Source organism: Colius striatus, chromosome 24 (genome assembly GCF_028858725.1).
Source record: "Colius striatus isolate bColStr4 chromosome 24, bColStr4.1.hap1, whole genome shotgun sequence".
Lineage (NCBI taxonomy): Eukaryota > Metazoa > Chordata > Aves > Coliiformes > Coliidae > Colius > Colius striatus.
In genome coordinates, this window is record NC_084782.1 from 3,922,251 (window position 1) to 3,946,403 (window position 24,153).

At 51.3% G+C, this 24,153-nt stretch overlaps 1 protein-coding gene across 3 annotated transcripts; it reads left to right on the forward strand.

The window, feature by feature from the left end:
* The first annotated feature begins 688 nt into the window (after positions 1–688).
* Positions 689–23,197, forward strand: STK40 (serine/threonine kinase 40). Of its 3 annotated transcripts, none has more exons than XM_062014431.1 (12): positions 689–767; positions 7,549–7,661; positions 9,610–9,729; positions 10,709–10,794; positions 11,224–11,367; positions 12,284–12,511; positions 13,340–13,392; positions 16,478–16,593; positions 19,731–19,875; positions 20,179–20,298; positions 21,225–21,309; positions 22,767–23,197. In XM_062014431.1, the coding sequence occupies exons 3-12, from the start codon at positions 9,618–9,620 to the stop codon at positions 22,983–22,985; spliced, it is 1,308 nt and encodes a 435-aa protein (XP_061870415.1). In that variant the 5' UTR covers positions 689–767; positions 7,549–7,661; positions 9,610–9,617; the 3' UTR covers positions 22,986–23,197. The 3 variants fall into 3 exon arrangements, with proteins under 3 accessions (XP_061870415.1, XP_061870414.1, XP_061870416.1); XM_062014432.1 differs by lacking the exon at positions 689–767 and adding an exon at positions 799–817; XM_062014430.1 differs by lacking the exon at positions 7,549–7,661 and having other exon boundaries at positions 696–767.
* Positions 23,198–24,153: the final 956 nt, after the last annotated feature.

The window sequence follows — 24,153 nt, forward strand, 5'->3', positions numbered from 1 at the left end:
GCAGCTCCAAGAGCTGTGCTGCTGCTTTGCTGCCCCCGAGAGCCACTCAGGGGGGGACTGGGGGGACTTTTAAGAGCTCACATGTAAGAAGCTGCATGTGAAGGGGGAACCGTGTTTCCCTGCCATGGCTGGGGGCACCTCCAGCCCCGGGAGCAGCTCGTGCCACTGTGTGTAGGTGCTGGGGGAGCAGCTCGGGCTGCACAGAGAGGTGAGGAATGTGCTCACCACTCAGGAGTGCTGGGGCAGCGGTACCGGTATCCCAGGGCTGGTGACCGCGGTGCCCGGTGCCGCCAGTGCCCTGCCCCGGCCGGGCCAGCCCCGCGCTGGGGGCTGCCGGGGAAAGCACCCGCGTCTCCTCCAATCACCGCGCGTTCGAATCTCCCGTGTGCCCACCAATCCGCTCAGCGCCCCGCGCCGGCCGCGGCGGGAGCCAATCAGCGGAGAGACTGATCCTGCCTCAGCCAATCGGCCTTCGTGTCTTGCCTGCTTTTTCGTCTCCGCTCCTCAGCCAATCAAAGCCCGCCGCAACTCCGCCCCCCGCCTCCCCTCCCGGGCTCTTGGCCAATGGGAGCCGGCGCTGCCTCAGCCGACCAATCAGCGTCGCCGCTGCCCTGCGGCGGCCGCCAGGAGGCGGGACGGCGGCGGCGGGGGGCGGTGGCGCGTGCGTCACTTCCGTTGTCAGGTGGCCGCGGCGGAGCGGAGCCGAGGCCGCGGCCGCGCGTGGGGCTGCGGGAGGCGCCGGCGGTCGCGCCGCGCCGGGGCCATGGGTGAGCGGCGACGGGCGAGGCGGGGCCGGGGTCGGGCCGAGGCCCGTGGGGTAAGAGGGTGGGGCGGCCCGGGCAGCGCTGAGCCGGGAGGCGCCGCCGGCAGCCCCGTCCTTGTGGGGCCGGGCCGGGCGCTGCGGGATCCGCCGTGTTCTGACCCGTTCCACGCCGCGGCCCGGCCCAGGCTTTGCCGCGTGGTTGTGGGGCGGAACCACACGGGGGCCCGTGTGTCCTGAGGGGCTGGGGCCATCGGGCCGGGCGAGCTCTGCCCGCGCCGGCAGCTCCGGAGGGGCCCGGCCGAGGCCCCGCAGAGGCCGTGCCCCGTGCCTGGGCGCTCCCGGCCCGCCTGTCCGAGCCCTCGGAGCGCTGTGAGGGTGTCCGGGGCGTGTGGGCTGCTCTGGGGGCGGAGGGTCCCGCTGCCCCGGGCGCTGGCCTCTCACCTGGCCGGGGAGCGGGGTGTAGCGGGGTGTGTGTGCGCGGCCGCCGTGGAAACGTCACTCGGTGAAACTCCTTTGTCACTTTCTCCCCTGTCACGGCGCTGGCGGGGCTCGGGCTTTGTTGACAGTGTGTCGGGTCTTGCAGGACACGGGCGGCTCAGGAGCAAACGGCTCCCGTCTGGGGCTGATTTCGCTTTTTATCTGGGCAGGGATTTCTTCCTTTGGTAGTTTCGGATCTCTGCTCCGAGGAGGAGTCTCGTGTGGCTCAGCAGTGAGTAGTTGAAGGCTGTACCTCTAAGTGGGAATGAGTAAGACCATAAAGTATTGCAGCTGGAGCTGTAATACAGAAACCTGTCCCCTCCTCCCTGCGTGAGCTCACCTGAGGAAGATAAGGAGGCTTGTTTTGTGACTTCCTGCATCCAGGGCCTGTTTCTGTTACCTGTGGGCTTTGGCTGTGGCGCATGAGAGTTTCACTGCTGCAATCGATAGATTTCTGCTTTGAGCAATGTAGCTGCAACTGAGGGAATGGGGGTGTTGAGCCTGGAGAAGAGGAGGCTGAGGGGAGACAAGAGCACTCTCTGCAACTCCCTGACAATGAATATGTGAGAGCACTGGAAGTCTTGTGTGCTGCTGTGGGAAGAGCCCATGGCACAGTGTCTTTGTCTCACTGCCCCTCTCCCTCACATGAGGGCTTTGGGGCTTGCCTTGTTCCTGTCCAGCTGCTCTCTCCTCCTGCCCCAGCTGCAGATGTGAATGTGCTGCTCTGATGCTGATGATTTGGTTCTTTGCTAGTTCAGATTTAGGCTTAACATCTGCTGCTCTGTAGAGTGTGCTAGACACTTTAGACTCTGGTTTTGGGCTGTAGTCCCATGCCTGAGGGATGCAGAGAAGCTGGAGCAGAGACCAATGCCTGGCTCAGCTACCTGCTTGCCCTGGGACAGCAGGGATGTGAGTTGGATGCAGGGGGAGGGTGGTCTGCAGGGTATCTGCAGCCAGGCTGGGCTGTAACTGGAGGGACTGGGCAGGGGAAAGCTGACCTGCTGGCACACAGCCCCGCTCCGGTAGCAGTCGGGATGCAGGATGTGTTTCCCTCACGCTGGAGTGTTTGTGCTACATCCTTTTATTGTTTCTCTGTGGCATCCACACTGATGGTTTGCTCACATAATCACATTACTTAAAAGCACCCTCATGTTCAGCTGCTTTTTATCCTCAGGATGTTACAGAATGGTCTCCTTTTGAGCCCACGCAGAGGGAAGCTGTGCAGGCGCTGGCTGATCTCTGATTAAGGACAACCTGATAGATTTTGCCTCCAGTGCCCACTGTGCTTAGCCTAAATAAGGAGTGTTCTCTGTCTACAGAGACTCTGCCATGCTCTGGACTTGTGCAGCCTGGGAGCTCTCCAGCTAGGAGCTTGTGCTTGACAGGAGGAGGCTCTGTACCCCTTGTTTCTATGCAAAACAATCCTTTGTTGTTAGTTGGGTCCAAGTTTGTCAACTTCCAGTGTCTATGTGTGCTTCCATGATACCTAGCACAGTAATATTAGCATGGCAGTGTATGTAGATAACCTAAATATGTTTCTTTCTGTCTAGTTCAGGCTAGATGAGTAGATTATTGTTCAAAACAGCAACCACACCTCACTGTAAAGAAAGTGTCAGCATGTGTGTGAGTCATGCGATAATCTTCGTGTGCATGAGGAAAGTCCTGCTGCCGTGGCTTTGTGGAGTATCAAGTGTACATAGTAACACAAGCTATAAACAAAAAATGGAATCACCTAACACAATACACATCTCACCTGATGGTGATTTTAAAGGTTAATGACTGCTTGACTTCACTGGAGCAGCTTGAGGTCAGGAGCTCATATGCTGGGAGAGTGGCATGGTCCCAGATGGTACAAATGGGTTTCCAGGCTCCTGTCCTGCACTGTGCCCCTGCTATGAGCTCCTGCTGGATGTGGCCTGTGCTTCAGCTTGAAAGGGTTAAGCTGGAGTTGGTGTTTATGTAACCAAAGAGGGAACTCCCAGAGATGAGTCCTTGGCTATCACATGTGTTGATGCATCAGAAGGGTTTAAAGAAAGCCCAGCTTGGTGTTGGCTTGCACTGTAATTACGTTACTGGAATCCTGTGCTTCAGAGTTTCCCCAGCTGCGTGGGGGGGGCAAGGAAGGCTTCAGCTTTCCCTGATGCATGAAGCCTGTGGAAGCCTGGTGTTTGTCCCTGAGAAGTTGGAGGCTGGCCACAGGTAGATGTGGGAGGTAGGCAGGGTGCTCTGCGACTCCTTTTAGCACCGTGGCCTCTCAAATGCTGACTGTGCCTTGTTGACATCCTCTGGATTAAAGTAATCAACAGGTTGGGCTGAGGAAGGAGTTTTTCCCCTGGGTGCAAGCTCTGCCACAGCTCGGTGAGTTCATCCTTAATCAAGTGCCTTCCGGCGGCGTTGGGGATGCCCCAGTCCCCCTGCGCTGGGGCCTCGGGATTCTGCCTTTCCTTTGCTCCCAGGAACTCTGCATCTGGTTTTAAGCAAAACTTTTCACTCAGAGAAGAAGTTTGAATGAGTGTGTGCATGTTTCCAAGAAATCTCTGAGTCAGGGCTCCTCTGTTTCTGGAGAAGGCTTCCCTTCCCGGAAGGGCTTGCACAGCCCTACTTGGGTTGCTCTGGTGGCTCTGAGTCATCTGATGGGGTTTTTTATCACCACTTCTCTTACAGAACGGTTAAACTTCCACAGCCTTTGGTGAAGTTAATGTTCCTGGATAGGGAATTACTCACAGTACTTTGCAGAGGGTGAGGAGCTCACCCCAGCTGCCCCTGCACCCCACTGCAGCATCTCCTCCTCCTTGCACACTTGTTTTGCTTGGGCAAACGTTCCCTGTAATCCCTCCGGCAGTGCCTCCTCCATGGGCCTGGCTCACCCAAACTCCGCCTGCTCTCGGGGAAGCTTTTCCAATGGGAACTCAGCCTCTGTCCCTGGGAGCACTGATGACTTGAGGCTGAGCTGTCCCTAGCTGGGTTTGCCCAGGGAAGGTGTGTGGCAACGCTCTGGGATTTGCTGCTTCTCGCAGCGATACCGACCTGCTTGTTCTTGTGCTGGGAACTCAGACCATGCTCAAGGTTTTACTCATTTAATGTTAGTGTTCGTGTAGGTTTTTAGGTCATGTCCAACGTTGCTGCTTGTGAGCTGGACTAAAATGTGAACTTTTATTAATCATCACTGATAAATGCTGCCTGGTGTGGTGTTAGGTGGTGAAAGGTGCAGCCTGATACTGCTCATTTGAATTGCCTTTTTCTGCATTGAATTTTGCAAAAGCCATGGCCTGTGCTGGCTGAGAGGAGAGTGGGCAAGGTGAGCAGGACAGAACCCTTTAGACCCAGTCCCAAGTGTGGCAGTGTTTGGCTCCCAGAAGAGAAAGCTGGGCAGAAATGCTGCTGGATTGGGTGGTCTCCTCCCATCTAGGGTGGGAGATGGATAGTTCATGAGTACAGGGCTCGTCTGGCTACCTGGGAACTGCTCCTATGGCACCTGGGCTCCCAGAGGCAGGTTTCCTTTAGTGGCCTCTTGCTAAAGGGCAATAGCCCTGAGCCTCCAGCAGACACTGGTGGGCTCTGTCATCTGCTGCTGGTTCCCAGCTGGCAGCTCATCCCACTGCCTGGCAGGGAGCAGTGAGGTAGGACACCTTGGGGGCTGCCAGTCATCACATGAGATGTGTAAATACCAGCTCACTCCTGTCTCCCTGTTGCAAGATAAAACAACAGAAAGCTTTGTGAAGGTTATATCAACTGCTCCAGTGTCTTAACTAGTTTCTGTGCTGCTGAGTAATCCTGTTAACGCCCCAAAGGTACTACTTTTGTTTTCCTGCTCCAGCTATTAGCTGTGGCTGCTGGACTGCAGGAGTGGCTGCTGCTTAGTTGGAGATGAAAAGGTCAGTTTCCTCCTCTCCTGTTTTCCTTTGTTGTCATGCTGGGCACTGGACTGTCATGCAGTAATTCAGGAATTAGACCATTTCCTTAAGCTATGTAATTAAAAGACATTCCAGCTCTGTCTCCAGATGATTTGTTTCAGGGTTCTGTTGAAGTCTTAGCCAGCTCTGTAAGCAGCTCTGGACTTTTTTCCTGGAAGATGTTTGGTGTATTGCATGTGTCACATGAAAGTTAGGTAATGAATTCTTGTGCTGAATTTGTCACTTCATTGTCTGAGAGGGACTGGTGTTGCTACAGATGGTGGGGCAGGGAGCAGGGACTGGTTTGATTCTGATACACATTGTTATCTAATGGTCCTCCCCTGGTGAGAGAGGGACTAGATCCTTTGTAGCAGTGAAACCCCTTGGAATTGGAGCTTTGTAGCAGCCCAGCTCTCAAGCCAGGGTTAAAGGAATTTGCAGGTAGAAAATATTGGCAGGGAGAGGAAGCCTCTCCAGCTTTGCTGTTCTTGTTTTAAGGTTTTCTCTAAACTCAGTCTTCAGACTATTCTCAGCCTGTGGCTAGTGGGTGGCCACTTGTTCTGTTGGAGGTTTAGCCAAGGAACTCTGTGTCCTTGTCACCAATTTCCTTGCTCTAATGGGGGTTTCACAATCTGCAGAAAAGGGAACAATCTTCCTGCTTTTTCACAGCAGCTGCCTCTGCTTTTCTTCCCTTTGCTGTGGGACCTTCCTGCCATCTGCCTGACCTTTGTTTCAGTCTCAGAGGAACCTGAAGTGCTTACATCTAAACCCTCTGGGTGCTGCTGATGTCCCCTGAGGCTTTTGTGGGGCTCTGCTGCCCTCGTGATGTGGCAGGAACCGAGCAGGGAGGTTGTGTAGCCAGTGCTGAGAGTGGCACAGGATTGGCTTTAGTAGTTGAGTACCTATTTGTAGGGGTGTTTTTCTTGCAAGTATTCTGTGTGGAACTGTGATATTTAAGTCCTTTAAGCAGTGGCAGGGCTGAGGTTCCTCAGCTGAGGCGACTCATACTGAAAGTGGTGGTGAGCTGGTGCAGGGCAAGCGGGCTGCCTGAAGCAGTGGCTCGGCACAGTGTTCACCCAAGTATAAATAGCTTCAGTGCTATTTCAGAAAGCTCTTGAGCAGGCTTTGCAGCTCCCTGGGGGGCAGGTGATGGTGCTGTCTGGTGTTTTGGTGGTGCTGGCACTTTGGTTCTCATGTCTCAAATGTTCCTCATGCGTTTCTCATTTCTAACTGGATACTGATGCATTTTTTTTTCATCTAATTGGGCACTGGGTGAAGTGAATCAGGTCAGAGGAGCAAATATATAACATGCAGTATCTGAGGGTTAAGTTCAGAGACCGAAGCATCTTTCTTATGAGGAAAGGCTGTGGGACCTGGGACTGTTCAGCCTGGAGAAGAGAAGGATGAGGGGGAATCTCATTAATACAAGTATTTGAAAAGTGGATGTCAAGAGGAGGGGGGGACACTTTGTTGTCTCCAGTGCCAGGACAAGGGGTGATGGACATGAGCTGAAACACAAAAAGTTCCACTTCAACACAAAGAGAAAGTCCTTTGGTGCTGAGGTGAGGGAGCTCTGGCCCAGGCTGCCCAGGGAGGGTGTGGAGGCTCCTTCTCAGGAGGTTTCCAACCCCACCTGGACAAATTCCTGTGCCCCCTGAGCAAGGGCAAGCTGCTTTATCAGGGGCTGGGGCTGGAGCAGCTCTGCAGGGCCCTTCCCATCCCCACCATCCTGTGCTTCTGTAAGCTCAGTGCTCAGTAGGGTTGTGGTACAGCCTCAATGGTAGACAGTCCGATTTAAATCCTGAGTATCTCCTTTTTAATGGACCTGGGTGAGCTGTTGAGCAGCATTGAATTTAAGTCAAATTTGTTTGCTTTTTTTTGTCTTTTAAGAGGCCAAATATAAATTGTAAAGAGGAATTGACTTGCAGTGGGGGCTGATAAAAGTCAGTGTCGTCATCTTTGCGTGGCTCAGACGTTCTGTTCAAGTCCAGACTTCAACTGTCAGCACGATTAAAAACTGCTTCCAGCCTTGAGGATTCTGTTGTTGGCACTGTTGCCAACTTGGGTGTATTTAAGGTACAGTTAAAAGCAGGCAAAGGCAGTACCACGTGGTGGAGCTTAAAACGAGACTGTGTTTGTTTTTGCTCTTTGGTCTGTGTCACGTCACCAGATGCCTTTGGAGCTCGCTGACGTCGGCGTTTGTCTTGCGCAGGGCCGTGCGTCTGTGACGCTTTGGGGACTGAACTTCAAGAGACCTTTTATTCTCTGCAGTGATACCAGGAGCTTCAGGCCTTTTCTAAGCCAAAATAAACACAGATGTTTTCAGGCTGCAGAGGTTTTGGTGCATAACCACGTTATCGTAATCAAGAATAATCCAGAACCACAGCATCAAGTGTATCTCGTTTCGCATTACAGAGTCCTCGACCTTTCGACCATCCAGCCTTCTCCAAGGTGATGACTCCTGTCTCCTGAGACGTTGGAAAACCTAGTTTGGAAGAAGAGTAAAGATACAGTTGATGCTGAACTACGTGAGTGCTCAGATTATTTTGTTTACGATAACGCCGTTGGCACCAGCGATGCCGATTGCACGAGGGTCACTGTCCCGGAGCTCCTCTGCAGCGGGGCTGCTCCACTGCAAATGTCACTCATGCCTTTCCAGCAGGGATGAGGATGTTGCAAGGAGTGGAGAATTTTATGAGGCATAATCAAACATTAACTCAGGGATTTGGAGTGAGCAGAGCAAGTGTGTGGGACTCGAGATTTGGTTCTGTTCAGCTACCTGGGCCTGGTAACACTTCTCTGTGAGAGATCTGAAGGGCCAGTGGGAGTCAGCAGTTCATTTCTTGGCTTATCTCTCTTGCTACCTCCAATCTTAGTGACAGGTACTGCTAGATGAATTGATGCAGTGAGATCATGCTTGTATCCACAGAAAAGGGTGGGACTGCCAGAGGGTAAAACCTCATTCAAAAAGCTCATTCAAAGATTTGTCAGTCCCTGCTGTGGTGAGACTGTGACTTTTTAAAAACAAATAAGTACAACCCAAAAATATTTTCCCAGTCTGCTGTAGTAACCTCTTGGAGGAGATAAAGGGCTTGGTTTTGACTTGCTTGGGAGTAAGAAAATGGATCTGTGCTCAGTTCCTCCACTCCATGATCTCTGAAGTGTTAGATAACACAGGCATTTATTGTCTTGCTATTTGTGAAAGTCTTTGAAACTCCCTTTTCCAAGAGGTGAAGAGGAGGTGTCTTGGGAACAAAACTTCAGTTTGATGGAGGCAGTTTCTTCTTGCAGTGAAGCTGCAGTGTGTGAAGGCCAGCCTGGCAGCAAACAGAAGAGGTTGTTTTCCCACTAAACAAGACTTTGCTTTGGGGGAAGAGTGTTTTAGTCACAAAGGTTTTAATTTATTTGGCCCTTTAGGTATTGGTTCTGCAATACCAACTCTCTCTGGGTTTCCTAGCAGCAAAAATCTCATGTTGGAAACCAGATTTTCTACATTACCTGAATAAGTAAGAGTCAAGCTTTTAGTTGGTGGTGGTGCTGAATTGTAGCCATGTGTGGACCTTGAATTGCTACTTGTACACAAAATATGAGTAACATTTCGTAGATTAAATTGTTCATTGCATGGAGCAGCAAGAGAGCACATGTACATGAGTGTGGCCTTTTGCTGGAATGTCCATTGGTAGTCACAGTGGGTTAATTGTAACCAAAGCATCGATTCCTGCACGTGGAGACTGAAGTGATGGAGTCTCATATGCTGGACTTCAGATTCAAGCAGTGTTGGATGTAGATAGACTGAGGTGTAATAAAAAGGTTAGATCCTAAAGAGATGGGGGGGGGGGGGGGGAGACTTATTTTAAGACTAAAAAATACACTGTGAGAAAAATCATTGTTGAATTAACTGGATTTCAGAATAACCAGTGTGCTCTGGTCTTCTGTGTCCTTGCTGGGAGATGTGAAATATGCTGTTCATTTCTATGGCCAGTTAGTGTTGTGCATTCTTGGCTGTTTGAGGAACAGACTTGAGCCTTGGAGTTCCTCAGTGAGCTGGCTGTGATGCCTATTGAGAAGTCCTCTGTGAAGGAAGCCACAGAAGCCCATGGGCTGAATCAGCAGCAGACAGCCACACAGAAGGATAACTGAGGCATTTCCCTGCAGAGGGGGTTGTTTTTGAAAGATGTTAATTTGCAAACTTGTTTTTGCTGTGCAACAAGCTGTAATTATTTTGACTTGTTCCCACTATGTGTCTCAAACAACTGTTCTAGGAAATGTTGCTTTAATAAGGCTGATTTGTACCTTTGCATTAAGCATCCAGCCCACAACTGGTCTATCAGTAATGAGCCAGAGCTTCTTTGTAGGCTCACAAGTAGGCAGAGACATGAATGCATCAGTAAGTCAAAGCCTTCCAGTACAAAATAAAGCATAGTATAAGAAATTAACTCAGTTGCTCATCAACTGTGATCTTCTTTCTCTTTCAAGAGCCAAGGATGAAGCGGCGAGCATCAGACAGAGGAGCTGGGGAAACATCCACTAAGGCAAAAGCTCTTTGTACAGGGATTTCTGGAAGTAATGCCAAGAGAGCTGGCCCTTTTATTCTAGGTAAGCAGGGAGGGTCTTTCTTCTTCAGTTCTCAAGGTAGCTACTGATTGCAACACTGAAAATAAAGGCACTATAAACTGAGGCAAAGCAGATGAGTAATTTAGTGTCTTACCTCAGAGTGCCATGCACTTGCTGTAGCAAAGCAGCAGCCCGCAGCCCTTGGAGCTTTGGGAAGCAAAGGAGATTTGCAATACTACCATAGCAAGGCAGGCATGGCTTTTAAGATAAATATGAGCCCTTGCTTTTACCATTTTCCTATTTTAACTGTGTTCTTGAGCTTAAAAAGAGCAAATTCATTCAGGGGACTTAAGTTTGAGGTCCGGGGAGATGTTCAGCCCTGCTTGCCTGGAATCAGCATGTAGACAACTTAATGATGCATCAGTGGTCATTATAAAGGATATGTGCCAAGGCAAGACCACTCTGCTAGCCCTTAAGAGTTGTTACAATACTTATTGGTTCAGAAATAGTTGTATAAGCTGCCAAAACCTTGATGGACTTCACAGTGGAAACCAATGGGTAATCAACTGGAGGCTGATTGATTGAAATTGAAGAGTGGACACTGTTATGTTAACTTGAAACTTGGGCTGATCTATGTACCTGAGCCATCCCTGCAGAGGTGGCAGTTGGGTTCAGAGGTGTGGTAGCTGCAGTTGCTATGGGTGTTGCTGGTGAATGTGAAAGCCCTGTGGTTCAGGCATGCAGAAATTTGGATTTCTGAAGTCAAGCTGTGCCACGTGTGGGCATCTTGGTAAATGTTTCTCCAGTGAACAAGTGAAATACTCTCCATAAAGGTTACAGAGTTCAGTACCATTTTTTCCCTTTAGATCAGAATTTGTGGAAATGCACTTAAGTCCCCTGAAAAAAAAAGGAACTTCATTTAAACTGATTCAAACTGCGTGACACTCACATACTGATGTAACCCCGGCTTAGTCATTGCTGCTTAAAGGAAAACAAGTCTGTTTTTGCTTTGTGCTGTTAGGTCCACGTTTAGGTAACTCCCCCGTGCCAAGTATTGTTCAGTGTTTGGCAAGAAAGGATGGGACAGATGACTTTTATCAGCTAAAGGTAAGCAAAGTGCAGAGCTTCAGATCTACGTGGCTCCTCAGCCCTGGTGACAGGAGCACTCGTGTAGTGTAGGCTGTCAGAAACCACTGCTGGAACTTCCCTTCTGTGGGGCAGTTCTGCAAGGCATAGATCTGGTGTGGAGATTAACCTTGAGACAAGGCCTCTGTGCTGCTGTGCTGCTCTCCTGCAGCCCTCAGATCTGAACTGCTGGGCCTGAAACAGGGGTGGATCCAGTGGGAGCAACCACCCGGGGTGTTTGCAGCTTCTCTCTGTTAACCTCTTGCTATGAATCCTGCACAGATGTTAGTTCAGACAGGTCTGTGGCACATCAGAGCAATTCTAACACATGGGAATACCTGCAATGAAAGGTTTGAGAGCGTTTTGGGGGCTTCTGGAAACTGTAAAAGTCTTTTCCCTTTTTCCCTGAAGATTCTCACCTTAGAAGAAAGGGGTGATAAAGGAATAGAAACCCAAGAGGAGCGACAGGGCAAGATGCTGCTGCACACAGAGTATTCTCTCCTCTCCCTGCTCCACAACCAGGAGGGAGTGGTTCATCATCATGGGCTCTTTCAGGTACAACTGCTCACCATCCAGGTTGGGGCAATGCCAGTAATTGCTATCAGCTTGAGCTGCTTTTGTTTCATGTGCAGTTTGTGCTGACCCTGTTGTTGTGTGTGAAGCAGTACCAGCACACTGCTGAGATTAACCTCTGCTGCTTCAAACAAGCAAGTTTATGGTGGAGGCTTTTGAGAGTTAAGTGGGATGTAGGGAGGTTTGGGATTTGGGAAAGGAGAGAGCATTGAAAGGTGGGACAGACACTCAGTAATGTCTCCTTCGAACAGGGAAATAGCTGCTTCACTGGCACATTAATTTGTGCCTGCAGAGTACCCTTTAGAACTGGATTTGTGCTTTCCAGACTCTGTATTGTTTTATGATGACTTGTAAGAGGGGACGAATTGCCAAGAAACTCTTTCAGCCAGTCAGTGTGCTCATCAGTGTCTCATGTGAGTGAACTGTGTTGCTGGTAACACCTTCAGAGCTGTGAAGGATGTGATGGGCTGATGGGAATTACTGGGTTGGGTGTTGTTGCCTTGCTTGCTGGTTAAACTTTGTCAACAGGCTTTTCACTTGAGGCTGTGTGTACCATATCTTAAATAAGCCAAATGTCCTGTTATGGAAGAACTGCTAATTGTGTCCTTCTCATTAATAGTATGTTGGATCCTTTGGACACACAGGGTCTGTGTCACCCTAGGCTGTATATAAACAGTATCAATGCTGACATACATCAGACAGCACAGGCTTCTTTTCTGGCTTAAGTAGAGATCATGTATCTCCTTTTTGGAATCCCAACTCAAAACTCAAGTGCTATGATTGCATTTGCTTGTTTTGAGTTCCCCAGGTAGTCAGTTATTCTCTAGTGCCCTGCAGGTGAGTGCATGTACCCACATAACTGCCCTGAACTCTTCCTCGTTTGTTTGCCTCCCTATAGGACCGAGCTTGTGAAATCATAGAAGACCTGGAAGCCAACAGGATGGTCAGGAAAATGAAGAAGCGCATTTGTCTTGTGTTAGACTGTCTCTGTGCTCATGATTTCAGTGACAAAACAGCAGATCTGATCAATCTGCAGCATTATGTCATTAAAGAGAAGAGACTCAGCGAGCGGGAGACCGTGGTGATATTTTACGACGTGGTACGAGTGGTGGAAGCATTACATAAGGTAAAGTCTTTGTTATCCCTTTCAGTGCTGGAAGGCTCTTTTCCCACAATAGATGAAATAGATGTTGGTTTAAAGTAACATCCTTGTGCAGGCAGTGACCAGGTTACAGAAGATGGATGTTTCAGCTGTTTCCCTGTAACAGTGTTCTGCCTAAGACTTTGTGCTCCAGGCTGTATAAGAGCATTCACTCCCCTCGAGTCCCTCGGTGATAATGTAGCATTTGTTGACTGTGGAGAGGGGCCAGCTGGACTAAATACACATCAGGTGATCTTACAGGGTTTATAACCTCAGAAAAGGGACAGTTGAAGAGGAGAGCAGAGGCTAAGCAAGTGCAGGAAACACTTCAAGCTATTTCCTTTTGAAACAAAATAAATCACAACGTCAGAATTGATTCCTGAGGTCAGAACCTCCAGCTGCAGGTTTGGGATCAATGGACTAGAAATTATTGTAACAAAAATAGGTTCTGCCAACGTTTGACTTCTTACCCTGTGACAAGGAAACTTGGCAGAGCAGGGCAGTGCACATCTTTCAAGAGAACACTCATCATATTGCTCTTGCATGGACACTTAAGTTTCAGGACTCTTAGTTTCAGTCAAGTCTATCTTTGTTTTCAAAGTAGCAGATTTATTTGTTCCGTCCTTCTGACCAGAACTGAAAACAAAGGGCACAAAGTAGCCAGAGTGCAGCTACTGAAACCTTGATCTAAGTTGTTTGGGAATGGTGATGACGTGATTTCAAAAGATATTCAGTGCTTCTGTCCAACTATGAAGTTTATTCTTCTATAACAAACGTGCTCTTACTCATGCCATGCTATTACATGTTTTACAGAAAAACATTGTGCACAGAGACTTGAAACTAGGAAACATGGTGCTAAACAAAAGGTGAGTCTGCTGGAGAACTGCTGCTCTGGCAGTTGTCTTGTGTTTCTTCCCTGAAGCACGTTTCTGTTAGGAACACAGAGGGCTGTGCTTGCTGAGAGGGCTCATGTGAGAGGGAACTGGAACCAGCCTGCACAGAAATACAGATCCAATGCCAAGTTATGGGAGTTGATCTCCAAAAATGAACTGAGCCCAGCCTAGATAGCTCACTCCTGCACTGAGCTTGGTGACCTCATGTCAGCGCTTCTTTCTGCATTCTGCCTTCTGAAAGCTGAATTTTGCAGTAATTCAGGAACCTGCAAAAGAGAAACTGATTTTGTGTACTTTTAACAAAGAATTAACACTTGTTAATTGGTTCTGGTGCCATAAATCCCTTTCCACTCTGCTCAAGGAATCCCCAGCACTGTAGCCTGCACTGTTAGGTCTCTGACTGCTGCACTGCTGGGTTTTTGCTAGCAGGAAAATATTTACTTATCTAAACAAAAGTTCTTCTGTCTAGTCTGTATTTGTGCTTGAAATAGCTTCCTTGTTCCCATTAGCTGGTTTGAAGCAAGCCTCAGTTTATCATGCCCCATGTCCAAGCCAGCCTGGAGGCTGTGCAGAGAGAGAGCAGCTCTCCTGGGGCTGAGTGGAAATATCTGTGGGGCAGGAGCCCCACACGTGGCTCTGGCAACTCTGGAGCTGTCTTGAGTTACAGAGTTAGTTGGCAGGCTGGTTGCAGCTCAGCTGCTCTGCTGTGTCCTTACACTGCTGGCTGAATATTTTGCTCTAAGAATGAGTGGAATTCATTGTCTTTTCACACTGTCTGGTTTTGTGTGATTAAAAACCTGGAAGGCTTTAGGGCTGCAGGCTTCCAGAGAGTGTGCAAAGCATGCAGGTTCACTGTGGGCACTGCTTGCTCTTGTCCTCCTTGAAAGCAAACATTTCACTTGCTGAGGCTGGCCTTAGTTCCCACACACACAGAGCAGCTAGTGCATTTCAGAGCTGCCTCTAAATTGTTTAAAGTTCTTTTTGTAGAGCTTCTTTGAGATAAATCTGTTATCTCCTGCTTGCTGTTTGATTCTCCTTACTTACAAGAGGCAGACAAAGGTTGCTGCTTTAAAGGATCTGCCCAGAGCTCCCCTTCTTTTCTGGGTGAAGTGTGTGTGGGAGCATCCCACTGATGGAGCTGCACACAGGGGCCCCCACTAGCAAGAAAGAGGTGGGAGGGTATTTAAAGCTTTGTGAACACACTTGCCAAAGTCCTCCTTTGTATCCCAGACCATGTTTGCTTTTGACTAGCAAGACCATGAGCTTTGGTGAGGAAAGCCTGTAGCCTCTACAGCAGTGAGTCATGTGGAAGGGTGGGTGAGGTGTAAGGATAGATCACCATGGAGAGGACCAGCCATTTGGGCTGATCAGAAATGTTTGTTCTGTTCCAGCTGTGCTCACAAAAGAGCTGAGTCTTTTCTCTTGGTGGGGAGCAGCAAATGTAGCTGTGTGTCACTGTAAAGCCCTAACCAGGCACGTTACACCCTGGGCTAATGAAGGTCCCTCAGACATTGAGGGTATTAAAGCCTCACAGGTTTTCCACTCAGCCACTGCAGAACTCAGATGGTTACAGATTAGATCAGATTTCAGGGACTAAATACAGCCAAGCAAGCCTGAGCATTTTAGTGTCCTTTAGAACACTTAGTCTTTTAAATCCTTAACAAATCCTGCAGATGGTTTTTCAGGCAGGGAAGTCTCTTGACAGTTGAAGCTAACACTTCTCAAACACAAGCCTGTCTTTCTTAATAATCAGCTCTCTGTTGCCAACCTACACTTGGTTTTCTATCACTTCTCTGTTAGACTTGCAGGAAGTACTTCTTGGTTATTGTGACTGACTTAAATTCATGCTCTCAGGCTCAGCTTGGATAAGGCTTCTCAGGACTATAGAAATCTTCTAGACATTGTGTTTTTTACTCAGTCCTTTAACATTTGTATATTAGAATCCAAATGCCCTGAGTGAAATGGAAGACTTTATGTCATTGTTTTGTGATGAGCTCACTTCTCCCTGAGAAGTTCATTAACTGGAGTTGGCAATGCCAGAGGAAGTTGGGGTGTCTTAATAGAAACTGTGTCTGGTCCTCACCTCTTCTGTAGGAGGTTTTCTGGATGTTGATTAGACTCCCTGTGTTCTGTGTACTTGTGTGTGAAGAACAGTCCTGCTGATCAGGTAAAACTGGCACCAGACTCCTGCTGTGGGACTGTTGGGTAACACACAAGTGGTTGCACTGAATCTGATCAAAGGTCCTGTAGCTCATCTGCTGGTGATGTGTAAGCAAACAGCACAGGAGGCCAGGCTTGGGCTGTCCTTCTGCAGGGTGTTTTCCCTCAGCTTCCAGAAAATGTTGTGTGCAGAAGGTGCTTTTGGAAATAGGTGTCAGGAGGATGGGGTGACACTTTTTTTCTGTGGTCGCCAGCAGCAGGACTTAGGGGTGATGGGCATAAGCTGAGACACAAAAATTTCACTTGAATGCAAGGGGAAAGTCCTTTGGGGCTGAGGTGAGGGAGCCCTGGCCCAGGCTGCCCAGGGAGGGTGTGGAGGCTCCTTCTCAGGAGGTTTCTAACCCCACCTGGACACGTTCCTGTGCCCCCTGAGCCAGGGGAAGCTGCTTTAGCAGGGGCTGGGGCTGGAGCAGCTCTGCAGGGTCCTTCCAGACCCCACCATTCTGGGATTCTATGGTAGTTGGGAAGTGTAGAGGAGAATCAGCAGTTAAACAGCAAGCAGGACAGCCCAGCTCCTGGTGCTGCTGGTGGCTGCAGGGTGCTGTGCTCTGTCAGGGTGCTCCTGGGAGGCTGCCCAGAAGGTGCCTGTGGGGTGGACAAGCTCTGTGAGCACCCTGTGCTTGCAGCTACACTTACACCTGCCACTCAGGCTGGATGAAGACATTCTCTTCTTGAAGAGATTCCCCTGTGAGAGTCTTGAGATCCCTCCTTTGGCATGGAGTCGATCTTCCAGCTCCGCTTGTCTTTTCCTTCAAGCTTCCCATGGCCACACACCTCTTCACTGTTTGGCTCATGCAGGATGGCCCTTGTTCACTGCTGCCTTCTCATTCTTCCCCAGGACTCATCGAATAACCATAACAAACTTCTGTCTTGGGAAGCACCTGGTGAGTGAAGATGACCTGCTGAAGGACCAGCGAGGGAGCCCTGCCTACATCAGCCCAGACGTGCTCAGCGGTACGTGTCCCCCGCTGCCCTGGGGGTAGTTCACACCCACACACCTAAACATTTGTTTCTTTTCTTTGTGGCTTTTGACCATGAAAACCACCTAGTTCTGTTCCTGTAGCTCGCCTGCCTTCTGTGAGAGCCCCTTGATTAGGGTCCAGTTGTGAGGCCTGGTCTGGTATGGAGGGAAGGAACGAGTGTGACTTTGTTTCTTAAGGCTACTCTGAACTTGAGAGCTCATTAAATGCTTCCTGCCTGTTCCTAAATAAGTCCAACTGCAGACAAGATGTTCCATTTCCCATGTCTGAATCTTCTTCCTGAGGTTCCTCTTAAGCTGCAGGTAAATCCCCAGGCCTGGGAGGCAGTTGGTCCAAGTCCCACTGTCATGTCAGTTTATTCCAGGCCCTTCACTGAGAGGAGCAGTTGCTGCAGCTGGGACTTGCTTCCAGCAGGGAACTATTGACCTTCTGGGCCAGCTGAGAGGAGTTACTTAAAAATAAAGGAATGATGACAGCAGGCCAGACCAGCAGTCTGTTTGGGCTGTATCTTGTCTGCAGCAGTCTGGCCTGTGCCTCCTCTCCAGCAGAGGCCTCAAGCAGAAGTCTGGCAAAGAACAACTTTCCTGAACATCCTCCCACCTTTTAACTGTTTTCAGTGCATGGGACTTTCAGTGGTTTGTGTTGGTCTGGGTGCTCTGGGGAGTTTCTCTCCCATGAGCTGCTAATGTACCAGCTCTTGTGCTGGCAATAGCTGAACAGGTAGTGGTTGTCCAGGTTGTCAGGGCAGGGACTGAGGCATCATTTGGGGGTTCTTTGGAGCACTTTTTTTCTCTCATCCAGATGAGCTTGGCTATAGAGTGTTGAAGGGTGCATTTACAGTTAGGACTGTGCATCTGCAGCACCTCTTTAAGTCTACATAGCCTCCAGTTACTGTGCACTAGCTCATGTATTTCAGAAGTGCCCTCAGAGGGAACTAGTCCTGACATTTCCAAGCCCAGTGGACTCCCCTCAGTGAGTTTATTGTCAGCTTTACAGGCAGCAACAATAAATGTAGCTGAGCTCTTCCATGGTGATCTGCCAGGCAGGTCTGAGGCTGCTTCCCTCCTGGGCCAGGAAGGGAGCAGAGCAGGCAGGGAGGTGGAAGGGGAGTTTTTTCTGCAGGCCTTTCCTGTTCTGCCGGATATCCTGAGGCCCCTGTAACCAGATGGATGATACGAGCCAAGTGCTCTGCAGGAGCTTGGAGCAGTTGTAGCTCAAGTGGCTGATGTCTGGTGAAAGCTATGTGGAGCTGCTCCTTCCTCCTCATCTGGGGCTCTGCTCTGTCCTGCATTTCAGCCACTGCCCTCCCTGCCAGCACAGCTTGGCAGCCAGCACCTCTATTTCTTCTAATGGTTGTTGTGCTGGTGGTTTGACTGATCACAGACTACTGAACACACTGACTTCTCTGACAGCTCAGGCTCTTCAAGACCCTGCAAGACACAGCCTTAGTTGCAGGACAGCATCCTGCTGCAGCAGCACCTTTGGGTGCAGCTGTGCTGCAGGTCAGTCCCTACAAACAGCCCTTCCCTGCAGGATATCTGTGCAGCCCCAGCCTGTGCTCTTGAAAATGCTGTTTCAAAATGGCTCAGGCTGCAGTTCCCCTCCAAGCATCGAGGGAAGAGTTACTTGAGGACATTCCAGGCTTCACCACCACCTTCAGACTCTGAGCATCCTTCTGTCTGTCTTGCTAATGCTTCTGTGCAAGAGGAAGCTGAAATGCCTGAAGGATTAATCATTGTTCTAGGTCTCCAAGAGAAGCAAAGCTCTCTTCTGCTCAGGGATGTCTTGCATTTCATGGCTGCTGAAATGTCACAGCAGGAAAAGCTGGAGGAGGAGGGAGAGGTGCCTTTTTCTGAGCGTGTAAAGCAAAGAATAATTAGTAGAAATAACAAATGCTGCAGCTGTGACTCACTGTGTGAGTCAGAGGAAGCCATTCCCTCAGCCCTGTGCTGTGCAGCAGTGCTGGAGCTGGCTGGTTTGACCCTTGTGTATGATGACACCGTGTGATTGAAGGGGCTTTGGAGCAGTGTTGGCCCAGAGCAGATCCTGGGGTGTGCAGGAGCTCTTGGGAATGGCCCCACACAGGGGAGGCACCTTGGAACCAGCCCCAGCCCAATGGGCTCCATCTGAGCCAGGTTTGGAGACACTCGGGAATCTCTTGTCCCACTGCTGTTATCACTGAGCTGCTCCTCACCAGAAGAGCCCTTCTCTTCCTTGGGCTTCCTTTCCTGCCTCTTCATGCCTTTGTCTATCAGGCTCTTAAATTCTCTTCTCCTTTGCCCTGGACTCAGGGTGCACCTCTGGGGCTCCTGTACCTGGGGAGCAGCAACCCCATGCACCAGGACAGGCTGGGGGTGACCTGCTGGAGAGCAGCTCCGGGAGAGAGACCTGGGAGTGCTGGGTGATAATAAACCAAGTGTGAGCCAACAATGTGCCCCCATGGCCCAGAAGGCCAATGGCATCAAGAATAGCGTGGACAGCAGGGTGAGGGAGGTTCTGCTTCCCCCCAACTCTTCCCTGGTGAGGCCTCATCTGGAGTCCTGTGTCCAGTTCTGGGCTCCCCAGTTGAAGAGAGACAGGGAACTGCTGGAGAGAGGCCAGGGCAGGGCCACCAAGATGCTGAGGGGGTGGAACATGTGTGTGAGGAGGAAAGGCTGCAGCCCTGGGGCTGTTCAGCCTGGAGAAGAGAAGGATGAGGGGGGGAATCTCATTAGTACTTACAGGTGTTTAAAAGGTGGGTGTCAGGAGGATGGGGGGACAATTTTTTCTGTCTCCAGTGACAGGACAAGGGGTGATGGACATCAGCTGGAACACAAACAGTTCCACTTAAGTACAAAGAGAAAGTTTGGTGCTGAGGTGAGGGAGCCCTGGCCCAGGCTGCCCAGGCAGGGTGTGGAGGCTCCTTCTAAGGAGGTTTCCAACCCCACCTGGACACGTTCCTGTGCCCCCTGAGCCAGGGGAACCTGCTTTATCAGGGGCTTGGGCTGGAGCAGCTCTGCAGGGCCCTTCCAGCCCCCTCCATACTGGCATTGTGTGGTGTGCAGAGGTGGCAGCAGTGGGGCCATGGGGGTGAGTGCTGAGCTGTGAAGCCTTTGGCTGTGTGTCCCCCAGGCCGGCCGTACCGCGGGAAGCCCAGCGACATGTGGGCCCTGGGAGTGGTGCTGTTCACCATGCTCTACGGGCAGTTCCCCTTCTACGACAGCATCCCGCAGGAGCTCTTCCGCAAGATCAAGGCCGCCGAGTACACCATCCCTGAGTGAGTACAGCGCTGCCTCCCTCCTCTCTGGGCCCCTCTGGGGCAGCCAGAGCTCGAGGGGCTCCCCTCAGAGGCTTCCCAAGGGTCACAGCAGTGATGAGCACAAGCCTGTGTGCTGTGGACCCCAAGATAGCAGTAGCAGAGCTGAGACATCTTGCAGAGCTGAGAGAGGGGGACAGGGAATCGGCCTCCTGGTTAATTCTGGGACCTCTGAAAGCAGTGGTGGCTCCTCAAGCCCATGTCCTCTGCTCCCATCCTTCTGCCTCTGCCCACCTGGGGCTCACCACGCGTTCTGCCCCGCAGGGACGGACGGGTCTCGGAGAACACCGTGTGCTTGATCCGAAAGCTGCTGGTTTTGGACCCCCAGCAGCGCCTGACGGCTTCTGAAGTGCTGGATTCCCTCAGCTCCATCATCGCATCGTGGTACGTGCAGGAGGAGGGAGCCTGGGAGACAGCGGCTGTGGCCGTGGGCTGTGGTTTTCCAGCTGTGGCCAACAGGCTGCTGCCAAACAGGGCACCAGAGGAGGAACAGAGAGAGCTGCAGAAAACAGCTCCAAAGTCCTTTGTCTCGGCCACTGGTGTCTGCTGATGGATGCAGCCTGAGGGGCCTGGACAAATGCTTGTCATTAAGGTCAGGATTGAGGCTGGAGAAGTGATAAGCTCACAGAGCAGTGCAGGGCTGCCTGAGGGCCTTTGCTCTGCCCCCCTCCTGCTCCCAGGCTGGATTTTTAAAGCAAGTCTGACGGTCAGGAGTGTCTGATGTGCACAAGAGATGCAGCTAAATGCAGTTCCTGCAGGCCTGTGCTTGGCTGAGTGAAAGCAGGGGTGGGGTCTCTGGAGAGGAAGAGCAGGAGATGCTGTTACAGGTGGGAACACCACACATGCATTGGTGGGGATGCCTCACGAGGGCAAATCTGGCTGCAGGACTGGCACAGACCAACTGAGTAAGTTCCAGTGGGGGACTCTGGCAGCAAGGCATCCTGATGGCATTTACTCAGGGCAGCCCTGTCCTGCCAGCCCCTGAGCTGCTGTCTGTGCTGCACAGCATGTCCAGGCAAAAGTTCTTCTGCTGCCTGTTGAGTCAGCAGTGGAGTTTGGGGTGTTTGGAGCTGTGTCTGTTCTCTCTCCCAGCTGTGCAAGAGTTGGAGTTCCACATCCTGTTTAAAATGTACAAATAAAGATGAAGCAGCTCTGGGACTGTAACATGATTTCATCCCAAGGAAGTTGAATTTGGAATAGTGTCCTTTTAGTAGCAGTGGCCACTCTGGGCTTGCCCTGGCCAGGGTGTTGGGTCGGGGTGGGTGAGCTTGTGCCCTGCTTCAGGTCCCTCACACTGTGCTTCCCCCCAGGCAGTCGATGTCCTCGCTGAGTGGCCCTTTGCAAGTGGTGCCAGACATCGATGACCAAGTGGCCAACCCTGAGAACCCCCAGGAGGTAAGCACTCAGCCTTTCCTTTCCATGGGGCAGCTTTTCCATGCTGCTGGGCCAAGTCTGTGTAATGGCAAGAGATGACAGCCCTGTGGCCCCTGAGCTGAGCAGGGGAGGACACAGCCATGGCCACTGCTCTCCAAGCAGCTGAGTCCATGGCTGGGCAGCAGAAGGCAAAGCTGAGGCTGCTGGGACCAGGATTCATAGGCTGGAAGTGAGTTTGACAGGCCTGGAGCTGGCTGAGGGGCAGCTCCCTCTTCTCCCAACAGCCCTCCCTCCCTTGCCTGCACACAGCTGAGAGCTCACACAGCACCAGGAGGAGGGAGCAGGAGCAGTGTTGGCTCTGACTCCCTGGTGAGTTCTCCAATGGGAGCAAACATCCTGTTTTCTTGGCAGTGTATTTTCTGTTGGAAGTGGCAGCTGGTGACCTCACTGCCTGGGGACAGCCTTGGAGAGCTTTTGCCTGTGCTGCTGCAGTCACTGTTGCCATCAGAAATCCCTCCTCCAGGCCCAGGGGGTTGTGAGAACTGGGGTCAGACAGCTGTATATCTGGCAGGGTAGGGATGAGCTGCCTCAGCACAGAGCCACTGAGCTTTCCAGCTCTCTGTTCCTGGTGGCACTAATGACTTCTGGGACATCCTGCCTGTGTGGCTGCCAGCAGGTCCCATTCCTGCATGAAAGCTCCAGTTATCTTGTGGTGGTTTGGGGCTGTTGGAGCAGTTGTGGGACTGTTGGGGGTGACCTTCTGAACAGCTGCTCTGTACAGAGAACCTGGGAGTGCTGGTTGATGATAAACTAACCATGAGCCAGCAACGTGCCCTCGTGGGCAAGAAGCCAAAGGCAGCCTGGGGGCATGAAGAGAGTGTTGGCAGCAGGGTGAGGGAGGTTCTGCTCCCCCTCTGCTCTGCCCTGCTGAGGTCTCATCTGGAGTCCTGTGTCCAGTTCTGGGCTCCTCAGCTCAAGAGAGACAGGGAACTGCTGGAGAGAGGCCAGGGCAGGGCCACCAAGATGCTGAGGGGGTGGAACATGTGTGTGAGGAGGAAAGGCTGCAGCCCTGGGGCTGTTCAGCCTGGAGAAGAGAAGGATGAGGGTGGAATCTCATTAGTACTTACAGGTGTTTAAAAGGTGGGTGTCAGGAGGATGGGGGGACAATTTTTTCTGTCTCCAGTGACAGGACAAGGGGTGATGGACATCAGCTGGAACACAAACAGTTCCACTTAAGTACAAAGAGAAAGTCCTTTGGTGCTGGGGTGAGGGAGCCCTGGCCCAGGCTGCCCAGGGAGGGTGTGGAGGCTCCTTCTCAGGAGGTTTCCAACCCCACCTGGACACATTCCTGTGCCCCCTGAGCCAGGGGAAGCTGCTGTAGCAGGGGCTGGGGCTGGAGCAGCTCTGCAGGGCCCTTCCCAGCCCCCACCATGATGTGTTGCAGTTGCTGTGGCTCTGACAGGCTGCTTCCCTGGCAGGTGAAGGTGACAGAGGAGTGCTCGCAGTACGAGTTCGAGAACTACATGAGGCAGCAGCTGCTCTTGGCTGAGGAGAAGAACACTTTACATGAGGCCAAGAGCTTCCTCCAGAAGCGACAGTTTGGGAACATCCCCCCTGTGCGACGGCTGGGCCACGACGCCCAGCCCATGAACCCTTTGGACGCCGCCATCCTGGCCCAGAGGTACCTGCGGAAGTAGCTTCAAACAGCCCCGAGAGCACAAAGCCCCATCCTGCAGTTCTGCCTTTCACAAGCTCAACAGCAATACCTGTGCCCCACGATGGAGAATCATGTAGCAGTTCTTCTGAGCTCTGTCTGGGGACACGCTCTGGAGGGAGAAGACTTTTTCACAAGCTACTTTGATGGAAGCAGCGACCTCTCAGCGCCTTCTGGAACCTTGTTTGGTTGGTTGTCGGGGTGGGTGGGTTTTTGGGGAGGTGGGAGGGGGGAGGGTTTAAATCGAAGCCTAGATGACTAATCTGCTTTTAATCATGACTGTAATCTACCTCTTCTTGTCTTTTTAACCATGCTGTTCTCTGGATGGAGCAAAGGCTGTGGGGAAGGAGGAGGCTCCCCAGGGTGACGCTGGTTTTGCTGACTCAGCGCCCAGAGGCCGCCCGTTTGCGTTTGCTCCGTTGTTGTTGTTGTTGTTTATTTTTTGGTTTTTGAATAAGCTCAAAGGGTGTCTGGCCTGGGGTTTCTCAAAAGGAAGAGCTTCTGGAAACCCTCCCACTTCTTCCCTTCACCTGCATCAAAACTGTTTCTTGTCCTTCAACATGCTGTGCTGGGGCCTTTGTGTGGCACAGGCAGCCGCCACCTCAGGGGAGCATCGTCCTCGGGAGTGATCCCTGCAGAGAGCAGCTCCTGGCCACAGCTCAAAGGTTTTGCAGGACTTGGCCTGGTGAGGCCTCTGACCTCCTTCCCCCTCCCCTGATTCTCTTAGTTTCATAAGGACATATGATTTAATCTTATTTGTTTCCCAGTAGCTTCTCCGAGGTGCATTAACTCTGATTTAGCATTCTCCCACTGAGGTGTGGTACAGCTGTAACACAGGAGTTAGAATGTGAAAAAGGACAAAAAAAAGCTTCCCAAAAGAATCTGCCTTTAGAATTAGGAAGGGGCTGGCTCAAGTCGCTGCTGTATTTGTTCCTGAGCTTGTCTTGCCAATCCCAGCCTCGCCACGCACACCCTGGGGCCGACTCTGCCGTCCCCCTGCGGTGCTGAGGCAGGGAAGGATGTCCTGGTTTGTCACCCAGTGCCCACTGCAGGAGCCACAGGGCCGTGCTGAGAACAGGAATGATTGTTTCTGAGCCTCATTTTTGTGAACTGGATGCCTGTCTTGCCAGATGAACTGTTCTCACACCCCT